This window comes from Cuculus canorus, chromosome 7 (assembly GCF_017976375.1).
Source record: "Cuculus canorus isolate bCucCan1 chromosome 7, bCucCan1.pri, whole genome shotgun sequence".
NCBI lineage: Eukaryota > Metazoa > Chordata > Aves > Cuculiformes > Cuculidae > Cuculus > Cuculus canorus.
In genome coordinates, this window is record NC_071407.1 from 25,338,397 (window position 1) to 25,362,598 (window position 24,202).

At 39.6% G+C, this 24,202-nt stretch overlaps 1 protein-coding gene across 1 annotated transcript; it reads left to right on the forward strand.

The window, feature by feature from the left end:
• Positions 1-436: 436 nt before the first annotated feature.
• On the forward strand, positions 437-23,987 carry BMS1 (BMS1 ribosome biogenesis factor). Its single transcript, XM_054071997.1, has 23 exons — positions 437-495; positions 1,971-2,193; positions 2,933-3,123; positions 4,475-4,554; positions 6,471-6,659; positions 7,148-7,290; positions 8,159-8,280; positions 9,171-9,367; positions 10,194-10,330; positions 10,887-11,701; positions 12,531-12,632; positions 13,017-13,174; positions 13,721-13,802; positions 14,737-14,813; positions 15,830-16,009; positions 16,890-17,078; positions 17,679-17,859; positions 18,363-18,421; positions 19,403-19,525; positions 20,514-20,661; positions 21,948-22,123; positions 22,616-22,777; positions 23,484-23,987. The coding sequence occupies exons 2-23, from the start codon at positions 2,018-2,020 to the stop codon at positions 23,718-23,720; spliced, it is 3,924 nt and encodes a 1,307-aa protein (XP_053927972.1). The 5' UTR covers positions 437-495; positions 1,971-2,017; the 3' UTR covers positions 23,721-23,987.
• Positions 23,988-24,202: the final 215 nt, after the last annotated feature.

Consider the following 24,202-nt stretch of genomic DNA (forward strand, 5'->3'; position numbering starts at 1 on the left):
CCAGGGTTACATATTCCAGGTGCTAGACCCTACGCTCCATTGAGCTTCATGAGGTTCTTACCAGCCCACTCTTCCAGCCTGTCCAGATGTTCCTGGAGGGTAGCTCTTCCCTCTGGAGCATCAACCTCACCACTCAATTTGCTGTCATCTGCAAACTTCATCAGAGTGCTCTTGATCCCAACATCCAGCTCACTGGAGACCCTCTCCACATCCTTTTCGGGAGCCACAGCAGCCAGTGGGTGTGTGGACAGCCCTGAAGGCTTCGTGGGCACCGTGCAGCTGATCCCCAGAGACTCCCTCCCCCTCAGTCCCCGGGGCTCCAGGGAACCCACGGCAGGCAGCCCCCGAGGACCTCCTCGTCCTTGTGTGCGCCCGCCATAGCGCTCCGCCACACACACACACACGGAACCAAAGGTGCGGCCGCTGTTTCCGGTGGGGCCGCCATTGCGGATGGCCGGTACGGGCGCACGCGGAGAGGCTGGCGCGGAGGGGCCGGTGAGGCGCTTTCTGCCCTCTCTTCTTCTGCTTCTCTTCTCCCCTCCCTCTCTCGTCTCTCCGTCTCTCTCCCCCCCGTTCTTCTCTCCCCCCCCCGTTCCTCTTCCCCCCCCGTTCTTCTCCCCTCTTCTCCCCCCCCTCGCTCTTCTCCCCCCCTCGCTCTTCTCCCCCCCTCGCTCTTCTCCCCCCCTCGCTCTTCTCCCCCCCTCGCTCTTCTCCCCCCCTCGCTCTTCTTCCCCCCCGCTCTTCTTCCCCCCCGCTCTTCTCCCGCCCCCGCTCTTCTCCCCACTCTCTCTCTTTCTCCTTCTTTCTCTTCCCTTTCCTTCCTCATTCCTCGCCTCCTTTTTCCTCTCTCATTTCTTTCCTCTTCTCTTCCTCCTCGCTTCCCTCTTCTCCCTCTCTTTTCCTTTCCTCTCTTTCTTCTGTCTCTCCCTTCCGTCCCCTCCATCTCTCTCTTCCCTCTCTGTCTCTCCCTTCCCTCTCCTCGTTCCCTCTTTTCCCTCCCTCTTCTCTCTCCCTCTATTCTGGCAGCTCCCTGGTAGCTCCCTGCCGCAGTGCCTTTGGAAATATGCTTTCCCTGCAGCAAATGGGCACCCCTTCTCCCCCCACATCCTGCCACGCACAGAGCCCCGCCTGGTTTGAGCCCTGGTGGGGACAGTGGGGAGGCACTGGGGGCTGCCAGGAGTGCTGCTCTGCCCCAGGGCTGGCAGCAGTGCAGAACTATGGAATGGTTTGGGTTGGAAGGGATCTTAATGATCATCCAGTTTCAAATCTCTGCCATGGGCAAGGGCAACTCCCACTGGATCAGGTTCCTCTAAGCCTCATCCAGTCTGGCCTGGAACACCTCTAGGGATGAGGCAGACAAGAGTTCTGAGGGCAACCTGTGCCAGTGCTGCCCCAACCTCACAGGAAATTATTTCTTCCTTAGATCTCATCTAATTCTCCCCTCTTTCAGGTTAAACCTTTACCCCTCATCCTATTGCCACACTCCCTGTTAAGGAGTCTCTCCCCAGCTTACTTGTAGCCCCGCTTTAGGTACTAGAAGGCTGCTATAAGGTTTCTCCAGAGCCTTCTCTACTCCAAGCTGAACAGCCCCAACTCTCTCAGCCTGTCCTTGTATGGGAGGTGCTCCACCCCTCGGATCATCTCTGTGGCCTCCTAACTGTTCCATGTCCTTTCTGTGCTGAGGACCCCAGAACTGAACACAGGGCTCCAGGGGGCGTCTCACAAGAGTGGAGCCAAGGGGCAGAATCCCCTCCCTCACCCTGCTGGTCACAATTCTTTGGATGCAGCCCAGGACACGGTTGGCTTTCTGGGCTGCAGTGCCACATTGCCTGTTCATCTTGAGCTTCTCATCTACCAAAAGGACAGAAGTAGCTGGTTTTTGAGAGGTGGTTGAGTAATGATTACATAGTGCAGTTGTTCTCTCATGTGTGTGCTGTATGTGCTAACTGTATTTTCTTCCTGTCCCACAGAAGTGATCTATGTCATATTTATTATGAACAATTGTTGAAAGACTAAGATGGAGGAAAAAGAGAAGAAGAAGCATCGTGCAAAGCACAGCGGGCCAAAGGCAGAGAAAAAAAGGAAACGTTATCTTAATGACCTAGGAATAGGAGATGAGGAGGATGCACGGAAGAGAAACCCCAAAGCCTTTACGGTCCAGTCCGCTGTGCGGATGGCCAGAACTTTCCATAGGTAAGAAGTGGGAGTTGTGTGTAAAGTGTGCGACATCAACTACATGGAGAGGGTTGGCTGGGGTTTCTTTGTTACTTTGTCTGGAAGTACATGTAGTATATTGTTCAGTGGTGTGCTTATATAGCTTTCATCATAGAGTCACGGAATGGTTTGGGTTGGAAAGAACCTTAAAGCCCATCTAGTTCTAACCCCCCTGCCATAGACACGGACACCTCCCACTGAATCAGGTTGCTCAAAGCCCCATTCAGCCTGGGCTTGAACACTTCCAGGGATGGGGCATCTACGTCTTCTCTGGGCAAGCTGTGCTAGTGCCTTCCCACCCTCACAGAAAAACATTTCTTCTTAAGATCTCATCTAAATCTCCCCTTTCATCTTAAATCTGTTCCTCTTCGTCCTATCCCTGCACTCCTTGAGAAAGAGCCGTTCCCCTGCTTTCCTGTAGCCCCTTTCAGTACTGGAAGGCTGCTATCAGGCCTCCAGGTCATGTTGTAGTTTATGCATGTGTCCGCAGTGTGATGCTTTCTGGATCTGTGTTACGTGGTAGAGCTGTATAAGTCTTAACAGAAAAGATGTTCATAGCGCCTTAGGCTTGGTGGGAGTTTCATGTACATTGAGTATCTGGGCTCTCCCTGAACCTTTGCTTCCAAGCTGTTTCAAGTACTTTTTCAAATTATTTTCAAAGAAGAAACATTATTGCTGTTTAAGTTCTTGTGTTTACTTGTTACCAATTTCTTCTCAGAACTCAGGACTTGAAGACTAAAAAACATCACATTCCAGTGGTTGACCGTACTCCTTTGGAGCCTCCTCCTGTGGTCGTGGTGGTGATGGGCCCTCCCAAGGTTGGAAAGAGCACCTTGATAAGATGTCTCATTAAGAACTTCACAAGGCAAAAGCTGGTTGAAATCCGGGGTCCTGTTACAATTGTTTCAGGTGAGAACAAGGATGTCAGGAATGGAAATGCTTATTTTGTCCTCCTTGTTTGTCTTGCTGTTAGAGCTGGGACACATTTGTGTTCTCATAATTTTTGGTCACTTTTAAGTAATCGTTTGGAGGTGGTATCAATTATTAAGTGAAAGAATAGTGAGATATAGGCTTTTGGGGGATTTGTTCCTCTAAACTTGTTTTCCAATTGTTTTCTTTTTTTTCTGGCTTTTTTCCAGGTGTTCCACTCCCTAAACTTTTCCCAGGCTTTCTTTTTCCACGATGTTCTGATTTCCCTTTTGAACTGTTTTTCTCTGGCTTCATCCTAACCTCTACACCTGCTCCCCGTTCTTTCAGGTTCTTTGTCCTGTAATCTCATCTTTGTGTCCCTTTCTTTCTTAAGCCAAGAAGTAATTTTCCTAGTCTTTTCCAGTAATATTTCTCCACCTCCCTCCCGGTCAGTTCCTTCTCCTGTTTGTTAAGCTTTCCATTCCTGTTTCCATGTATCTTAGTCTGTTCCATTTATAATTTTCCCTGCATGTTACCGAGGGGATCACTGACGTTCTCAGGGAGCATAGCCCGCACCGCAGCATCTCAAGAAACTAGTTTGTAGGAGACGTCTTGCTTGGAAACAGACATGTTCGGTATAGGTAGACTCTTCAGAGACTTTAGCAAGGCTACTTTTTGTGAGGAATAATTTACAGACGTGAAAGAAAAGATAAAAAGGACAGGTGTGTGGAATTGCATTTCCTCATTGGTCTGCTGGGACTCAAGGCTGAATTTTGCAGTTGATAACCTGAAGAAACATGCATCATACCTGTTGTCTGTAGATCTAAGTTCTTATTCTCTCAGGTTCAGTCAGCTCACTCAAGTTAGTCAAGCCAAGTTAACAGTGGGTATGCTTTTCTCGTTTGGTTACATGTTAAGAATTTTTTTAATATATAAATCTCTCTTTTTAAATGCTATTAAAAATACAGGGTGTATTTTTCCTAATAACGTCAAAAGAACAAAAATAGGTGATAAAATCCGTGGTACTGACTCTGGGGCACTAAAGATGAGAGGTTTTTTTGTTAGGGTTATTTTGTTAGCATTGTTTTTTGAAAATATAGAACAACTCCTTTGAGAACATTCTTGACCTGATAATTTTAAATCAACAGGTTAAAATTTAGCAGAGTTATGAAGTCTTGTAAACAGACACTTCTAGAATATCGCCTGTTGAACGATCCATGTGATAGACAAGAATTTGATGTACTTCATGTACTCTTTAGCATCTACAGGAATGTGACCTGAAAAGAAAACAGTGAACTAATTGGTTTCTTCCCTCTGTTTCCATTTTTGATTCTTTTAACTTTGTTTTCAGGTAAAAAGCGCAGGCTGACTATTATTGAATGTGGATGTGACATTAACACAATGATTGACCTGGCTAAAGTTGCTGACTTGGTAAGTTAACAATAACACATGATTTATATTGAAAATGCTACTTTTGACCACACTGCACCAATGTTTGATTTCTTTACCCATTACTGTTGAAGGCAAACCTGCCTTTGGTTTCAGAGAGAGCAGGACTAAGCTTGACAATAAACCTAATGTTGTGGAACAACCCCTAGGATTTCCCTTATGCTTGAGTTGGGGGGAAATAAAAGGCGTGTGTGGTGGTGGGTGGTATGTGGAAGAAAGGAAGTGCAACCAAACTTCATTGCTAATGCAACTGGTAAACTTTTAGTGGAAGGTCTTCTAACAAACCAGGGTGACAAAAGGACTTTACATTAAGGTGTTTGGTCAAACTAAAATCTGACCTTGACTTTTAGTCAAGGAGTTTTCAATTAATGTATAGTGTAGAAATATGTATTACTTTATTAGAAGATTTTATTTTATGTGCTGTGCTCTGATGTCTTCCATCTTTGAAGATCTCTGTGTAGTAACAAAGTTTATTTCAGTGGAGTGTTGTCACTGTTGTAACTTTAACTTTCGATTTGGTGAATGAATGCAAATGGATCTTGAGGACCCAATGCAGAATCCATTTGTCTATTTAGAATTTTACATGTGGATTTGGAGTATCTTATTCATAGCTGATTAGGGCTTGGAATCCGTATGTAAATATAAACTATCTAAGTGTATATGTGCACTAATCCGGATACTGTTCTACTGGCACATTTTCTGCTTGAGGAACTGAGTTTTTTTAAAAAACTTTAACACTTTCTGTTAGTAGATGTGATGGATGTTTGAGATTGTGTGCGTTTGGTGATGCTGAGAGTGCATTTGGTTTTATTGTTGGAAGGCTGAGATTATGAGGGCCATGAAGATTATCAGAGGGCTGGGACACCCTCTGAGAGAGGGGTTGTTTAACTTAGTGAAGAGAAGGCTCTCGGGAGACTTACAGCAGCCTCCCAGTACTGAAAGGGGCTACAGGAAAGCTGAGGAGGGCTCTTTATCAGGGAGGGCAGGGATAGGACAGGGGAATGGTTTTAAGCTGAAAGAGGGGAGATTTAGATGAGATGTTAGGAAGAAGTGTTTTCCTGTGAGGGTGGTGAGGCCCTGGCAGAGGTTGCCCAGAGAAGTCCTGTGCCCTGTGTTCAGGGCCAGGTTGGATGGGGCTTTGAGCAACCTGATCCAGTGGGAGGTGTCCCTGCCCATGGCAGGGAGTTGGAGCTGGATAGGCTTTAAGGTTCCTTCCAGCCCAAACCATTGATTCTATGATGATATAGCTGCTTGTAGATCTCTGCCCTCAGTTCCCATCTGTTTTAAATTTTTCATTGCTGAGATCCTAGTATGACTCTACTTTCATTTTCATCTCACTGCTGGGTGATGGTTTTCTGTGTCAGTGCATTTTAGTGATGTGCAACAGTCGTTGCAGTTTGTGAAGAAGTTTCTCATTTTACCAAAAGGCTTGGCCATAGGGGCGTTAGTGCGTCCAGGACACAGATATTAAAATTCTATTAATTTTCTTAGATATTCTTGCAAATACTGGAAGATGCTCGATTTTGCATATTTTAAATTCATCAAATAAACACCTCTTCAGGCCTTATTATGATACTGAGTATTATTGTATTCATGGGGCAGCATTATTCTGCAGTTTATTCTGTAGTTTAGAGACAAAGAGCAAATCAAAACTATATAAAGGAAATTTGAATGACTGGAATTACAGATTTGATTTCCTAAACCCCACAAACTTCTAAAGCAGCTAAGATCCATAATGTATATAAAAATCAAAAGTTGGTCTTCAGCTTATATGAAAATGAAGAACAAAACTTTTTCCAAGATCTTTGTTCTCAAGAAACTTTAAGTGCATAGTCTTAAATTAACTCACATGAGCATCCTGGTATTGTTACAGTGAAATGCTGATGTTGTGTTTTCAGGTTCTGATGCTTATTGATGCCAGCTTTGGGTTTGAGATGGAAACGTTTGAGTTCCTGAATATTTGTCAGGTACATGGCTTTCCCAAAATTATGGGAGTTCTTACCCACCTGGATACATTCAAGAACAACAAACAATTAAAGAAGACTAAAAAGAAGCTAAAGCACAGATTCTGGACTGAAGTCTATCCGGTATGACATTCAGCATTAATTTTTCAATATATTGTCCATTATAGAAGCTAAATTAAATATGGGGCAGTACTTCACTTTATTTATTACGTTCTTATCTTTTAAATAATACTGTAAACGGACAATGCTGATGTATCAGCTTCTGTAATCTTTCTTCCATTTGCTAAGATACTTGGTTGTTCTCTGTCTCAGTGTGACTGATGACTAAATATGTGATAGCAGTAACTAGATCTATTATGCAGTTACTCTGCAAGAGGGATCTGCCTGTGGGTCTGAGAGACAAAGTAACTTTTGAACGAGGTTTTCTGGATATCAATTGTTTTCCCATACTATTTAAGGGGCAATTTTCATTTTGAAGTAAACTCATTGCAACCAATTGTAACCTGTGTTTACCAGTTACAATCTAAAAATTAGAACTGCATTTCCTTTTCTCTAGTTTTCTAGGTATTAAATTGATATTTAATGTTTTTATGTCTCTTTAATGTATTCAGGGTGCTAAGCTGTTTTATCTGTCTGGGATGGTTCACGGAGAATATCAAAAACAGGAAATTCACAATTTGGGACGTTTTATCTCTGTTATGAAATTCCGACCTCTCACTTGGCAAACATCTCACCCATATGTTCTTGCAGACAGGTGTGTGCTTTTCTCTCTGTTCTTTGATCTCAGTGTTCGACAGCACCTTGCTGTTTAAAAAACTCTGCAATATTGGAGCCTGTCAGCTCTATGTGTGAAAGGGTATTTAGTGTTGTCTAGATGGCTTTGGGGAAATGAAAGCATATTCTTCAGGTTCGTCCCAATAACTTCAGCCATTCAGTTTTCACTTGCAGCAGATCATGTATTCAGGCCTTTGGTGTATTTTAGGTTCTTTTGAAGCATGGGAAAAACTTAAATAATCCTGCTTGTTGATGGTTATATTGAATTTCTGTGGAAAAGAAATAGCATTTCAGCAGTTTAACAACAGCTGGTGAATCAGTCCTCTGGGTTAGAATCGTAGAATCCCAGAATGGTTTGAAACAGCCACTGAAAACAGCCACTCTTACCCACTCCTCTTCCTTGTGGTTATTTTTTGTGTTATTCACAGCCATTATCAGGGAAAAGAAGGTAGTGTGTGGTGGTAGGAAATTGTCTTTCTGCTGCCTTAGAGTGTTTATTCTTTTCTCCCTCTAATGACTAAATTGATTTGAGAAGGGTTGTGTGTGGCAAGTGTATAAACAGCAGTTAAAATGTGCTAAGAAAGGTATATGTTCAGTGAAATGTCAGTAGGTCTTCTGGAACTGTATTGTTGACACAATTTTACAAGTTTTAAAATTAAATTTTAAAGTATTTTTGAGAGACCTTTTCATGGATTTTTTCTTATGATCATTCTAGTTTGGTTATTGGAGTCTGCAGAACACGCGGTGGCAGCAGTGATGCCATAATTCCCTTTTCTTAAATTATCTTTTTTCCAAAGTTACTATTACGGCTGCTGGATATTCTAACTTTTCCTTTGGATGTTGAATAGAATGGAGGAGCTGACAAACCCAGAAGAAGTTCGCATCAATCCCAAATGTGACAGGAAGATATCGCTTTACGGGTACTTGAGAGGAGCACACCTGAAAAACAAAAGTCAAGTTCACATGCCAGGTAATTTATCAGATTCTTAAAACTCTTTTTATACATTTCTATGAATAATAATATAGCTGTTGGTATTTTCATTGTGGAATGATTTGTATCTTTAAACCATAGAATCCATAGAACCATAGAATCGCTTGGTTGGAAAAGACCTTTGAGATTGTCAAGACCAACCGTGCATGTCCACTACTAAACCATATCCCTGAATACTTCATCTACCCATCTTTTAAATACCTCCAGGGATGGTGACTTAATCACTTCCCTGCGCAGCCTCTGTCAATGCTTGATAATACTGTCTGTGAAAAAAATTTTCCTGATGTCTTATCTGAATCTCCCCTGCTTTTGGAAATTATTTTGTATAATATGTATTTTTGTAAAACTAAATCCTTGTAAATAGTTTTGATTTTATTTGTGCAGTTTTGTTGCAGCGTTTCTCACAGAATTGGCAGTGTCTGAAGATTTTTCAAAGGTGTTTTGCTTTAGAAGGTGCTTGAAGTGCGAAACATACGAGCCCTAATAGAGAAAAGCAAATTGGGCTTCTGTAGAGTTTCGCTTATTCATTGAATGAATTTAATATTTTAAGTGAATGATTTAAAATAAGTTTAAATTCATGAATATTTTAAGAATAAATTTACAGATTTACTCAGAAAAGCGAGTTCCTGTTTTTCTTGTTTGAGAACAAACAAAAGCAAAACTGTGCCATATACTGGTCAACTTGGATATGCTTGTGTAAGTTCAGTAGTAAGGCAGAAAAATTGCGTGTTTGGTGCAGAGCTTGGTGTTGATGAATCACTGAATGCTACAATGTTTTGATTTTTTTTCCCCACTTCATGGTGACTTGTACAAATTTCAGAATCAAAACTTTGTGAAAACCTGATTGCTTCCCTTGTCTATCACCACAGGTGTAGGAGACTTCACTGTGAGTGATGTGGGTTTCCTACCAGACCCTTGTGCTCTACCTGAACAGCAGAAGAAGCGTTCTTTAAATGAGAAAGAGAAGCTAGTCTATGCCCCTCTTTCAGGAGTTGGGGGCATTGTATACGATAAAGATGCTGTTTATATTGACCTTGGTGGAAGCCACGCTCATGAAAAAGAAGAGGTAAGGGAATGCTATTGGTGATTTGAATTCTCTTGCAAAATGTAGACTTTATCCTTAGAGTCAAAATAAGCGTTTAAAAATGAGCTTCTTCAAAATAATCAGTCCTTACATATCCATAGCTGGTAATTTCTTTATCTCCTCCAGGAATTTCAGCACAGGGATATTTTTATTACCTCTGTGTAAAATACTGTGCAAAGCAGTTGAAGGATCAGTTAATAATAAGTACTCAAAGTTAGCTTTGTAAACTTTTCCGAACTGACATAAAATCTCCTGAGTTTATCACTCTTACTTTAAAGGGCAGGGTGATTGTAGGAAAACACTTGCAATATTTGACTGACCAGAGGGACAGGTGGAATACATTTGCGTACAAACAGGTTGAATTCATCTGCTTTCCCCTGTACTGTATCAAATGTTAAATGTGTTTGGGTCTATGATAATTTGTGCTTGCTGATTTTTAATGTAGTGGTTGCATACTGTAATGAGGGCTGTCTTTGAATTTTCTTGGATTAATATTGCATGTATTCTTGAAATGTGAAGAGCGGAGGACCTTGCTGTTCTGAGAAAATGTTTATATCAGGCAATCATAGATTGGTTTGGGTTGGAAGGGACCTTAAAGAACATCCAATTCTACCCTCTCTGCCATGGGCGGGGACACCTTCCACTGGATTAAGTTGGTCAAAGCCTCATTTTATTTAAAGTGCTTTGGAACTTTTTCTTGTATATGCATATTTCTGCTGTGTTAGGCAGATTAGTGGCTCTCGTAGCTGTTCATTAGACATTTGTTTGCTTATTTTAATTGCAAATTAAAAAATTCTTGGCTTTCCAGGAGGAAGTGAGACCAAATCACCAACTAGTTCAGAGCCTCATCTCCACGCATTCAGCTATTGATGTTAAGATGGCATCGAGCAAGGTTTCTCTCTTCAGGGACTCCAGACCCATAGGTTCAGAAGATATAGGACAAGGGTAAGTTTTGAATGCTGAGCAGTGTTGAGCATGAATGAATCTTTAATTTCAGGCTGTAACTTAGGAAACATTCTCACTAGAGCACACTAAAAATGGATTATTGCCTAATGGTTCCTCCTCTGAGATTACTCATATCCCTCCAATTTTGAGATAGGAATAATTGATATTAGAAAAGTTTTGCAAGCAGTAGGAATTTCCTTCTAGGAATTCCTTGCTGCTGTAGCCCTATTAACATAGTTCTGTTTGTCTTCAGAATTTTGGAGAATGGCAGTCAGAATTTCCTATAAAATTTTTTGTATAACCTATATTAATTCCATGGAAAATTAATAAATTTTTTGGAACTATTTATGGCTATAACGTAGGGTGTGCTCTTGAATTAAGAAACATTCTTTACTTAAAGAACTGCATTGCAATGTTAATGTTCTCCATAACCTTGCTCTGTTTTTAAAAAAAAAATTAAAAAATATTGTAAAATGTTAACATGAAGCTTCAGTGTTTCATTAAAATTTCCTCGTATATGACCATCTTACCCCAAATGTCATCTTTGTGAAAACAGGTTTGTGATGCCAAAAGAAGAAAGAGAGATTGATTTGAAGACTGGCAGAGTACGACGGAAGGCAGTATTTGAAGAAGAGGAGAAAGAAAATGATGATGCACTAAGCGATGAGGAAGATAACCAGGAAGAAGAAGCAGCAGCAATGTCTGAGGATGGAAGTGATGAGGATGATGAAGGTGATGCTGAGGAAGAAAGTGACAGAGAGGAAGAGATGGCTGTTTGGAGGGCCAAACGTCTGAAAACAGAGGTGACTAAAGAACAAGCTATGAGTGAACTGCCAGCATTTGCAGACAGCGATGATGATCTTGAGATGAGTTCTGAAGGAGAAGGAAAAACTGACCTTGAAGAAGATGAAGTGGAGGAATACGATGATGAGGAGGAGGAAGAGGAGCAAAGGACTTATGAAAATGAAAGCTCAGATAGTGAATTTGAGGCTATGAGCAAAAGAGTAGCTGAATCTAAGCAGTGTGTAATCAAGAGTGTGGATAGAGAAATTGGATCACAAATCTCTGATCACAGTCAGAAGAGAAAAGCAGGACTCACTACAGATTCGGGAAACTGCACAGCGGAAGAGGCATCAGAATCTGAGGTTGAAAACTCTTCACTTGATGAGGGTGGTGATGAAGAAGGATCACATGATGAATCAGATGTTGAAGAGTCAAATAGTAAGGGATCTCAATATGCTCAAGCAAAGAAAGCTGATGGTGTTAGACGGACTAAACTTAAAGCTGTGGAAGCTGATGATGATGTGGAGAATCTACTGAGAGAGGAAGAGGAGTATGAAGAAAAGGTAGATCTTTCTGCTGACACGACAGGTAGGCTACAGATGTTACAGTCTTTACTCTCCATTTTTAATTGGGTTCTTTATTAAAGTATACAATAATTAGTAAATATTAGATAATGTCATCCCTCCAATGTATAAGTAGTTGTCAAATGGCAAACTTTCAGTTAGGAAACCTGCGGTTCTCTGCTGTTAGGCCTTTGATTTGCAACGTAGTATGCAGATCCTGAGTTTCCTTCCTCTAAAATGGATGTGAATCATTTTATAAACTTCATTGATTCTGCATACGTTTATCTTTAATTCTTATGACTGTGTGTGTAAAACAAATTATGATGCTGTGTTACTTTTAGAAAGAATAAAACTGTCTTGGGGGACATTACTGAAATGCATTGGCTACTTGCTAAGCACTGGAACAAGTTGTCCAGAGAAGTTGTGGGATCTGCATCCTTGGACATATTAAAAAGTTACTCGGATGTGGTGCTGGACAAGCTGTTCTGTGTGACTCTGCTTGAGTAATGGAGCTGGACAAGGTGACCTCCAGAAGTCCCTTTCAACCACAACCATTGTGCAAGTCTGAAGACAACATGTATCATCATGAAAATAATAAAATGTGTTACTAGTGCTAATAATATCTTTATGTCCTAGAATTAGGACTCATCAGAGAAAAAAAGTCAGTGGTATAATCTGTTAGCCACAATTCATGTTTCTTTGTAAATGTGGAGTACAAAAATAAAAACCCCCAACTATGGGTGGTGTCTACAATTCTCGAGGCTGTTGTGGTCTTGTCCTTATTTAAATTATTTCTGTAGCTCCTCCTTCTTGTCCTTTTTTGGAGGTAGAATTCAATTTTTTTCCTTTTTCAGGTGCACTGAAGTGGAAAGAGGACCTTACACAGAAGGCAGCTGAGGCCTTTCTAAGACAGCAACGTTCAACCCCCAATCTTCGTAAACTCGTATATGGAACAGGTACAAATCTATTTGGAAACTTATTGGGCAATTTTTTTTTTCAGATGATTCCAGTTACACAAATATAACCAGATCTCAGGTTGTCCAAAGAAATTTGAACTATGTGAAATTTATGAAATGAATGACATCTTTCCATGTGGAACAACTATATAAGTGAAGCTGGCTATGATCATGTTGTGTAGTATCTCCCTAGCTGCTACTCCCCTTATTTTGCTCATGTGAGAGGATTAATTTAACTCTTACATTGCATAAATATACCTTTTTCTTCAGACTTTCATTTTTAAAACTATTTTTAATTTGCATCTTTTTTCTTCCAGCTACTGCAGGTGTTTTGAGACATAAGGCAGGTGGTTAATGAATGTAATCTGTGTACTTTTTGTTTAGCTCTTGAGGATGAAGAACATGAAAGCGAAGATGCAGCTGATGAACTTGGAGGTTTGTTTCGTGTCAGCCGTCCAGACAAAGCATCCAGACAGAAGGCCAATGATCTTGACTGCTCCAAATTCCTGATAGAAAAGCCACAAGATTGGGATTTAGAAGAGGTAATACCACTGTATAATCGCTTCTACATGTCCTATGCGTGTTAAGTCCAGGCTGTGTCTTTTAAACTACTGCCGAGTTGTCACTGAAACAGACCTGTTGGAGCTATGGCCAGAGCGTCACATCTGCTACTTCCTTTTGTTAGAAGTATTGACTAGTTAATAGATTCCAAGGTCAGTTCTTAAAGGAACAGAAAGTTAGAATAAATCAATTTAATACTTGGCTTTCTTGATTATTTGGTGGATCATGGTTTGCTATTTATTTACTGTAAAGTAAAAAGCAGGGCAGTCATGAGTGAGAATATGATGCAGGGTAGAGACACTGTTGGCGCAAAGAACTCTGGGCAAGAGTCATGTTGGTTTCACGTTCCTCCTTTTGCTCTAAGGCATTGTATAGTTTTGGTAGTCATGTCTTGATCTGGAGCTGCACTTGAAAATGTCAGATTATCTCTGAGGTGGTAGGATAAGGGAGGAGTGGGGAACATGTTGGAGAACGTTTCTGTTGGTGACAAGCTGTAACTGTACAAGGCAATGACACTTGTTTTGCAGGTTATGAGCAGTATTCGAGACTGCTTTGTGACTGGGAAGTGGGAAGATGATAAAGATGCTGCCAAATTGTTGGAGGAAGATGGTTTGTATAAGGCTTCTAAAAATTATTAATGTGTACAGGATTTTTAAGAAAAGTATAAATTTGTAGTTCCGTGTGTAGAATGTTTTGTATCAGTGATGTACTTAAAATTTTTTCAAACTGTTCCATTAAGTGTTATCCAGGTACAGACACAATGTAAATCTCTGTGGCAAGTAGCATATTCTGAAAATTTACTCTCTGAAAAATAGGGTGTGTATTTTAAATTAGGAAATGGATTCCTTAATAAACACTTGGCCATGCCAGCTTTGAGTTACATATCCAAGTTCAGCTGCTTATCCTCTGTGTATGTTTTATTCTTTTGGATAATCTCAATAGAAATAAGCAGAATTTTTTTTTTAATGGGAAGACAAACCAGTCATTTGGCTGAAAAACTAGATCTAACTTCAGATGTTTTTAGTTTTTTTTTAATTAGGAAGTATTTAGAAAAAAAATAATAATATAGCTGTATTTTATTTGCAAAATTATTGTGGCTTAGCAGGCATTTGCTATTAACTTAGGAACTGTCTACTATATTTAAAATTTTTATTAATTTTACTTTTTTTAATCAGAGATAGGAGCTCAATTGCTCTGCTGGTGCCTTGTGTCATTGGAGTGCTCACTAATATGCTCTTTGGTCCTTTGGAATGATCTAAATTTATTTTAATTTTTTGAAATCATAAAAGTGTTAGAAGGAAAAAGGAGGAGCCACTGGAGTCCAGCTGAGAGTTTTCAGCTGAAACTATAGAGAGGGCAGAATAGACTTATTAAACTGTTGATGGGAAGAAAAAATATTTGGTCTGAAACTCATCTACAAAGCAGTACTGAGAAATAGACTCTTGCAAATATGAGATATTGTATGGAACACTACAACAGAGTGGTTAACTGGAGCATAACAGAATGGTTAACTGTCAGATATCTTGGGTACTTACTGTTGCAGAAGAGCTGTACGGAGACTTTGAAGATCTTGAAACGGGCGTTGTGCACAAAGGCAAGCCTGCTGCTGAAGGAGATGAGGTCTGACCTGTTTTTATGTTCTGTAGCAACATATGTTTATATGCATTTCTGATCAAATGACAGGCATTTTGTATAATAAATTTAGTTTTCATTGATCTACAGGAAAGAAATCAATGAGAAAAAGGAAGAAAAGGTGTATATATTATGGACTTCGGAACCTATAATTACCTAGAATGGCATGTTTTTAGTGTCAAAGTGAATTGTTGTTTGGAGTTAATTATGTAGAAGTCACCTCACTTATTTAACAGTAGGTGTCAGGCTTAATCAAGCGCTGGAGGATCTGGAGGTACAAGAGTAGTCTTTTAAAACCAAATGTCATCATAACTCTTTGTACTAGGTCATTTCATCTGATGCAGAATATTAGAGCTCTGTTTAAACAAAACAAATTGTGGAGGCTGACACAATTGCCTGGTCATTCCTCATATCTACCTAAAAGAGTCTGGTGCTGCAAGTTGGACGTCTTCCAAAAGCAGAGCTGTCATTGTCTGTGACAACACAGACTGAAAAAAGTCAACATTTTTTTAGACTTAGCAACTTCTTGCCTTTTTATTTTCTTATAAAATTGAGGGTAACTGCATAATTTTGGCAGTTTTCAAATGGTCTGCGAACAAACTTCCTCCTCTCTGGCCTCTAAGAGCACTGCCTTCCAGAGCAGTATTACTCAATGCTATCAACAATTACTTTTTTTTCTCTTTTATTACACGTGCTTATTTTTAGCTGTAGAATACCAGCTAGGTTCATTCTAGGGAGTATTCCCTGATGTTCAAATATATGTTAAGTCAAGAAGTTTTCTCAGTGAAGAGGCTTATGCTTAGATTGTGAAATGTTGTGGTCATTGGTAAAGTTACATCTTTTATGCATAATTTAGTAATGTCTGTCAAAAATTGAAATATTCTTAAGGTGTTTGCATTTGCATTATGACAAAATACTATTTAATAATATATATTAAACTGTAGATCAGAATGGGTTGTTTGCAATTAACTGTTCTACATGTTTGATAACTTACTGTTGATTAGTCTGGAAGTGAAGAGGGGGAAGATGGAAAAATGTCCAAACCAGAACCTGAGGAGGAGGAAAAGAAGAAGGAGCGCATGGACAAGAAACGGAAACTGAAAGAAATGTTTGATGCAGAGTATGACGAAGGAGATGCCACGTACTTTGATGATCTTAAGGAAGAAATGCATAAACAAGCGCAGGTACAAGCTGTTCGCTTAGCGATTTTTCTGGCTATCCGTCTTCAAAACTGCCCCAGAGTTTGCCCAAAGGCTTTTTCCTGAAGACACACAGGACATTCAGGAGCTACTTCAGAAAGGAATACATGCTTGTAGTTTTTCTGTGGTTTAACTTTTTGATTGCATTAACTGGAAAGAAAAACAAGCAAACAAACAAAAAACTGAAAGCTTTATTTAAATTGACTTGAGGAGTTAACCATATTCTAAATGACTGAATAAGGCAAGATATGTCCTCTACATTTTATCTAAATTAATCAAATTAATTAGTTTGCTTAACCATGGCATCTTTTAGGTAGCTGAACATCAGGATCTGGAACAGGAGGGTGAGGATTCTGTTATTCACAAGGATATCTTGTTAAATATTTACATATGATTTGCATTCATATGGTAAAGAGCAGCTTTAAAAGACCCTTTTGACAATATACAGTGTGAAGAGGCACAGTAATATTTTTAAGCTGCTGAGTAAAGTAGGAGTGCAGCCTTCTCATAAAGTTACGCTTTAAAGATCAGGACATTCACTTTTAAAGGTACTTAGGCTCCTAAATCAAAACCATACTTTTGTTAGTTTTCACCATTATGGAAGGTATATCAGAAGTCACTCAATTATTTGTGTCTCCTGGGTGCTGTCTTTCAAGTAGGTTAACAGGGCCGCTTGGGATTTCAGATTGAAAGTAATTCATAGTGGCAGAGATCTTCCTCTGAATAAAAAGTCAAAAAACCTATCAGATCTTTCCCAAAGGATTTACAAATGTTCGCGTCTTTTAAATAGAACTGGTGCCTCATGAACCAGTTGTTAATACTTGAATTTTGTAAAACAGATGGTGGCTTTCTTTTTGTCACACAGCTTAATCGAACAGAATTTGAAGATCAAGATGATGAGACCAGAGTGCAGTACGAGGGCTTCCGGCCTGGGATGTACATTCGAATAGAGATTGAGAATGTCCCGTGTGAATTTGTCCTGAATTTTGACCCTCATTATCCTGTTATCCTGGGTGGTTTAGGCAACAGTGAAGGAAATGTCGGCTATGTACAGGTATGTGGTCAAAGCTGTGAGTGCACTTTGTGTTTCTACAGGCGTGTTTCAGTGTGTCTGGAGTTATTGTCTGCTTCTGAAAGATACGGTGAACACAGAGGCAAACATTCATTTTTGCCTCTTGAATAAGTTATTTGGTTTTGACGCAATTAGCTCTACAGTAGCAGACACTGAATATTTTACAGACTTAATTGGACAACTGGAAGAATTTTCTGTTGTTTAATGTTAATCTACAGAGGTGTTTCAGGACCAAAGTCTGATATTATGATTGCTAAATTGCAAATATAAATTGTACTCTGAGGTTCATGGTCTATGGACAACCTTAGAAAGTTATTAGCGCATACACATGTATTTTTTAATATAATACTTGCTTATATGCATAGAAACATGACTTCAGCAGTATGAATGTAATATTGATTAGCTTTATCTTTCCAGTCAGCCTAGTGTTAATGAGAATATTTGAAGATATACAACCTACTGAATAAAAAATTTTAGTGTAGGTGGAAATTGCTTTCAATCATTCCTGAAAATTAAGGTTTGAATTTCGGAATTAATGTTATTATGCTTTAATAGCATTTGTTCATCTTTTTTTCTAATTAGTTGCGCCTGAAGAAGCACCGATGGTATAAGAAGATACTGAAGACACGTGATCCTTTAATCCTTTCATTAGGATGGAGGCGATTTCAGACTATCCCCATGTTCTACATTGAAGATCATAATGGGCGTCATCGGCTTCTGAAGTACACACCACAGCACATGCACTGTGGAGCAGCTTTTTGGGGTGAGGACGTTCTGGAGTTACTATCCTGTATCATTGAATCATCATAAAATGCTTAAGCTTTACAGGATGTATCAAGAAATACAACCAGTAGCTGTGAGAATAGGAAGTCTATAAATTTTCCTGTGCAATGTAGAATAATACCAACTGTATGGGAAATTTGGCAATTTTCTGTTACTTGTTAATTATCTGAATGACTTTTGAATTATTTGGCTTTTAATCAAATTCTGAGCATTCTGCTAGGTTGTGTTTTATCAAAGAGAAACCTGATTTGTTCGCTGTGTGCAGAAAGACTCCTGCACACATTATGGGCCCAGTTCGGCGAATACTACTTTACATGAATAGCTTGTTAATGATTCCTTTAACTTCCGTGATGTAATGCTTTAAACTTTTCTTTGGTTTTATTCACTGATAATATTTGGCATATATTTCTAAGCTTTCTGACTTTAAATAGAGACTAAATGTCATGCAGTAAAGCTTTGCATAATTTGTTGATTTTCTTGTAGGTCCTATCACTCCTCAGGGGACAGGATTTTTGGCAGTTCAGTCTGTCAGTGGCATAACGGTAGGTTTATTATCAGAAAATATTGATTGATTACTGCTTTCCGTGGGTCTTTGGGTAAAACATAGAGATTTGAAGCAGAAAGTTTCCATGTGATAAAGCAGTGACGTTGAAGGAACTGAGAAAGTAGGAGGACTTAAGCTTTTGAAAGGTGGTTTGTGATGAGATAGGATGCTAGATACAGGCTTTTTAAAAATAATTTTCATCTGCTACACTGAAAATGACAAATATTACTTTATTATTTTCTGTAGAAGGATTTATAACTGTTTGATTTTCACGTAATAAGTATTTAGATACCTTTCCTAACTTTTTTTCAGTATGAGATACTAATGTTCTTGTTGAAAATGTTTGCCCTCGATGTGATTTCTATGTCTTGTTGGAATGTTTATGGGTATCTGAATTAATTTAAATAGTGTTTAAGCAGTATTTATCAAATATAATCTTTGTTGCATATATATTACCCAAAGGTAGATTTATGTTTACGTACAATGTGTAACAAAAGCTTTGCGTGGCATTGTAATGAGCATGAGAGTAATCAGAGTGGTGATTATTATCTCCTTCCTAAAATACACCTTGAGTCCTATTGCACAGTTGTCTTATTTTAAGACCATTTCATCATGTGTCCCTAGCAGTAGACCTACAGCAGTGCACAAAGCACTTTTCCTTTGAGACATTCTGTCTGAGTAAGATTCTGTTTCATAAAGACAACACAGCGAGGTAGATAACAAGGGCTCTTAGATTGCTTCCAAGGTAATTAGAATGGCAGTTCTGAAAATCTTATTAGTGAATGGTAGGAATGTTATGTCAGCAGCAACTCAACTGGTCTGTACGAAGTCAATTTGCATTTGTCATGCTGCTCTACTTCTGTAAAGGGTATAAATTCTGAAGTCAGACTCAAAGAAGTGCAGTTGTATCAGAGGAATGGTTTCTTCACTGTTTGGTAAACACGCATTCCGCTGTGTCTTTTGTCTTTGTGTGTTTCAGCCTGATTTCCGGATTGCTGCCACAGGAGTTGTGCTCGATTTAGATAAATCCATAACTATTGTAAAGAAATTAAAGCTGACTGGTTTTCCGTTCAAAATTTTTAAGAACACTTGTTTTATTAAGGTAGGTACATATACTGTAAAACCACGTGTACTGGTGGTGGGAAGGACTGCAACCAGAAGTCCCCTGTAATTGTTACATAGTGTTCTGGATCTTAGTAGCTGGCTTGGGGTTTTTTGAGATCTCTTCAGTGTGGCCTCTAAAGGTACTGATCATGAGCCAGTGAATATGAATTATTGTTACCAGGCAAAATTTCTGGAACCATTTCCTGGCTCACAGGATTTTCATCCTCCTCCCCTTTCCTCAAAGCCACTAATTTGCTTCCCACAGTGGCAGACACCTCTGGAGAACGTGAACCATTCCCTGGTGTCATTCAGGGAGTTTGATCTCATTAAATTTGAGCTCTAGAATCAAAGATGACTTCTAGAAGTGCTTAGGACCTTACAATTACAGCCACAAAAGTGTTTGGGCCAGGAAGTGTTGCAGAAGTAAGTTCTCATTCACCTTCCAGCTGTCCATAGTTGGGCTTTCAGGCTCCGGAAGAGGTTAGGTTATTTTTCATTTGGGGCAGTAAGCAACTCAGCACTGATCCCAACAATGAAACACTCAAACATTCACACTAAGCGTGGAATTTTTCCTGCCTTCAAGCACAAACTTTGAAGAGCAATATTGCATTAGAGTCTCACAGCTACCAACTTAAGGCAGCTTACTTGCTTTTAAGGTATGCTGTGTTCCAGCAAATGACTTTTAAAGAGAACTGGACAGATTCTCTTAAATATATTTTGGTTTAGCATTTTTAACGTATATATTTAATGCTAAGAAGCCTTGCCTGTGGTATATGACACCAATTAGATGACTTTTCATAGCTTACCCTAAAGTCAGCTCAGTAGGTTTTTGATATAATCAACACTCTTGGTATAAAGACAATGTTAGGGTCTTCCTATTTCTTTTTAAGAAATATTTTTGGGAATTACTTATGTTTTTGTGGCCTGCATAGGTCATAGAGAGAGACTTAGCATCTGGAATGATGGCGGGCGATTTTCAATTTCAGGGAATGTTTAACTCCGCATTGGAAGTGGCTAAATTCGAAGGTGCAGCAATCCGTACTGTAAGTGGCATCCGAGGACAGATCAAAAAGGCCCTTCGAGCTCCAGTGGGTGCTTTCAGAGCGACATTTGAAGACAAGTTACTGATGAGTGGTAAGTTGCACTTTCCATGTAAGTTGTCACACAACTTTCATCCTTCTTCACAGATAGAAAAGCTGCATCTCAGAACCTCTGGAATCTGATAATAGAGATGTGAATTCAAAAAGCATGAAATATCTGGTGAGATGCAGAATGAAACTAAAAAAGTAGTACATTTTATGTTGGATTTCTTTCAGTCACGCTCAGAAGCCATAGAGTGCGCTTATGAAAAGGTTTGTCTTGGAGACCTATTTATCTAAGTGTTTTAAAGTGTTTTGCGCAGCATTGTATGCTCTTCTTGAACATGAAGTTGAATTGTATTTAATGGTACAGGTGCTAGAAGGACCTTTTTCCAAGAAATCCGAAGAGTGGCATGGTAACTCTAGCTAACTTTTTCCCCCTCACCTTTTAGGGAAATTATGCAGTGGATGGGGGTGAATGATCAGCTGTGTTTGCTGAGTGTCACTGTGACAGTGAGAACATGATTTTGTGCTTATCTGGGTTTATATGAGCTCTGTTTTCCTAAACCTGTAGAAAAAGTTAGTTCGTTTATAAAAATAGAGGGAAAGCAAATTAGTTTTGTCAGTAATAATACAGGCACAGATATGTATCTGGACTGTGTTGCTAATTCTTGAATTGGATAATGAAAAGGGTGATATTCCGCTGGCTGCTCTTCAGGAGTGTGTGGCCTTCATGACTTTATGGGGTTTGCAGAATCCAAGTGTACAAATAATTACATTGCTTTTGCCTAACATTGAGATTTGGAATAGCGGAGATAATTTCTTAACCCAGCTAATAGACATCCCCACCCAAGGGGATGCAATACTGGACCTGATGATCACCAGTACAAAGTGAGCTCATCAGCAAAGAAGAAAGCTGTGGAGGGACTTTATACAAAAGCATGTAGTGATAGGACAAGGGGGAATGGCTATAAATTGGAGAGGGGAAGCTTTAGGCCAGACATTAGGAGGAAAATCTTCATAATGAGGGTGTTGAGGCACTGGAATAGGCTGCCCAGGAAAGTTGTGGATGCCCCATCCTTGGAGGTGTTCGAGGCCAGGTTGGATGGGGCTTTGAGCAGCCTGATCCAGTGGGAGTTGTCACTGCGCATGGTGGGGGGGTTGGAGTTGAATGATCTTTAAGGTCCCTTCCAGTTCAAACCATTCTATGATTCTATGAATATATACCAAATATAATATTAGCATGTGGTCTAGACATTGTCTATTCTATTTAGGCAGTCTTTGTTTAGAGTGTGGATGTGATGAACTGTATGAGCCAAGTGACATTTCCTTTTTTTTCAGATATTGTCTTTGTGAGGACTTGGTATCCTGTTTCTATCCCAACATTTTATAACCCTGTAACATCCTTGCTGAAGCCAGCGGGTGAGAAAGATAGTTGGAGTGGAATGAAGACTACAGGCCAGCTGAGGCACGAGCGAGGCATCAAAGTGAAACAAAACAAGGATTCTCTCTATAAGGTATGCTTATATGTCTTTTTAAAACCAAAAACCAGTGATCACAGTCACATTTGCACTCTGCCTCAGACATGCGCAAACTGAGTGCAGTGTAAATACATGTTCATACGTAAGTATGTGTGACTTTACGTTTTTGTCCACAAGGCGCAGTCTTTTCTGCATGAGATGGGAATAAAGCAATGGAAAGCAGATTGCTATGGGCCAGTGAAAGTTTATAGAGTCATCTGCAGGGTAGATGTCTTCTCCAAAAGCTTACTGAGACAGACATCTGTAATAGTGAAATTGGGGTGGACAGACCATTCACAGTTTGGTGCGAGCATGTCAGAGAATGGGGTTTGGGACTGGAGTGGAGGAGGTTCGAGGTTTTCTGGCGAGGTTTGTGGGGTGTGGGACTTTTTTGGGGTTTTTTTTTGTTTTGTTTTTTTTTTGTTTTTTTACTGAAAGATGGAAAATAAAATCATGAATGTTGTATTTGTTCTATATCCATTATATTAGCCTATCGTGAGGGAGAAGAGGCATTTCAATAAGCTCCACATTCCTAAAGCACTGCAGAAGGCACTGCCTTTTAAGAACAAGCCTAAGAATCTTGAGAAGAAAGGCAAGACTCCAAAAGACCAATGGAGACCAGCTGTTATAAGGGAGCCTCATGAAAAGAAGGTAATTATCACTTACTATGAAACAAGGACTCCCAAAGTGCAGATGTGTTGCTTAGACCATTTCTGACTATTGTTTTACCACTTGAATCTACTGGTAGTGCTAAACGCATACATACTAGCAGTGAAAAAATACCACCTGCAATTTGTTTTGTTCCTCTTAGACATGCGGTGTGTCTATGGAACTGTTGCTGAGTGGACAGTGTCTATTTTTCAAACTAGTAGAAACCTAGATATGACTTTTGTCCTTCTTGCAGCACCTGCAAGATATTTCAGTTGGATGTAGTCCTCTTGCTTTATGGATGACTTAAATTGGCTGCTGCGGTCTTTTATGTGACTTGTCACTGTTATGCATTATTAACAAAGACAAGACTCGAAGCAAATACTCTGCTTGAAAAATTGAGAATTATAAAGTGCAAGGAATGGCAAGAAGATTCAAACTGCAATTTAAGTGTTCTATAGTAGCAATTAGATGTAGCCTTTTAAAGAATATCTAACCAAAAATCAGAGTTCACAAAAATTAAACCTTTGATTAACTTCCTAACAAGACATATAATTAAACCATTTTAGAAATTTTGTAACAGATGCAGAAATAATTAGGAACTTGCCTTGGATCTGATTCATTATATGGCTCTATGCTGAGGTTAAACTTGTTTCGTGCTCACCAAAACTGAACTGTTTATATACTGATTCTCCTTTTTCTGTTTTAGATATCAGCTCTACTCAGTGCTTTGAGTACAGTGAATAATTACAAGATAAGGAAAGCCAAAGTAAAACATCGGGAACAGCTTAAAGAGTATCTCAAAGTTAAGCAGAAGGAGGATGAACAGAAATTCAAGAGGCAAAAGGAGGCTAAGAAAAAGATCTATCGCATACTGGGACAAAGGGAGAAAAAGAGGCAGAAGTCAAGCTTGAAAGGATCTAGCAAAGGAGAGAAGAGTATGTAAAATTTCAGCAGCTTTCAGGCCAAATGAGGAAATGGGGTGGCTGTGCAATTTTCTGTTGAAGAAACATAAAGGCCTTGGACTAGATGGGCATTCAAGAGAAGAAAAAAAATGCAAATATAACCTTATTCATGCTCTTGAATACATTTGGCATTGTATATAAATAAGATATAGAGGTATGGATTTGGTTTTCTACATGATATTCTGGAGACTTTGTATTTCTTTCCACACTGCACATTCTGTCTATCCAATAAAGTATTTTAATGTCATTTACAAAATATTGTTTGTTTCTAAGTTTTGTTTTAGTGCTGGTGGACTTCTGTGGGAGAAGAAACTCTTCCAGATGTTTCTGAATGTGTTCCTGAGTTGGCAGTACTTTGAGCCATTGCCTGAATTTTGCCCTGGGCAAATCTTCCATTAAAAGGAGTGAAGATCAGCTGTAACCGGGCCGGAGTTTTGGATTCTCTGGCTCTGATGTGCTAGCA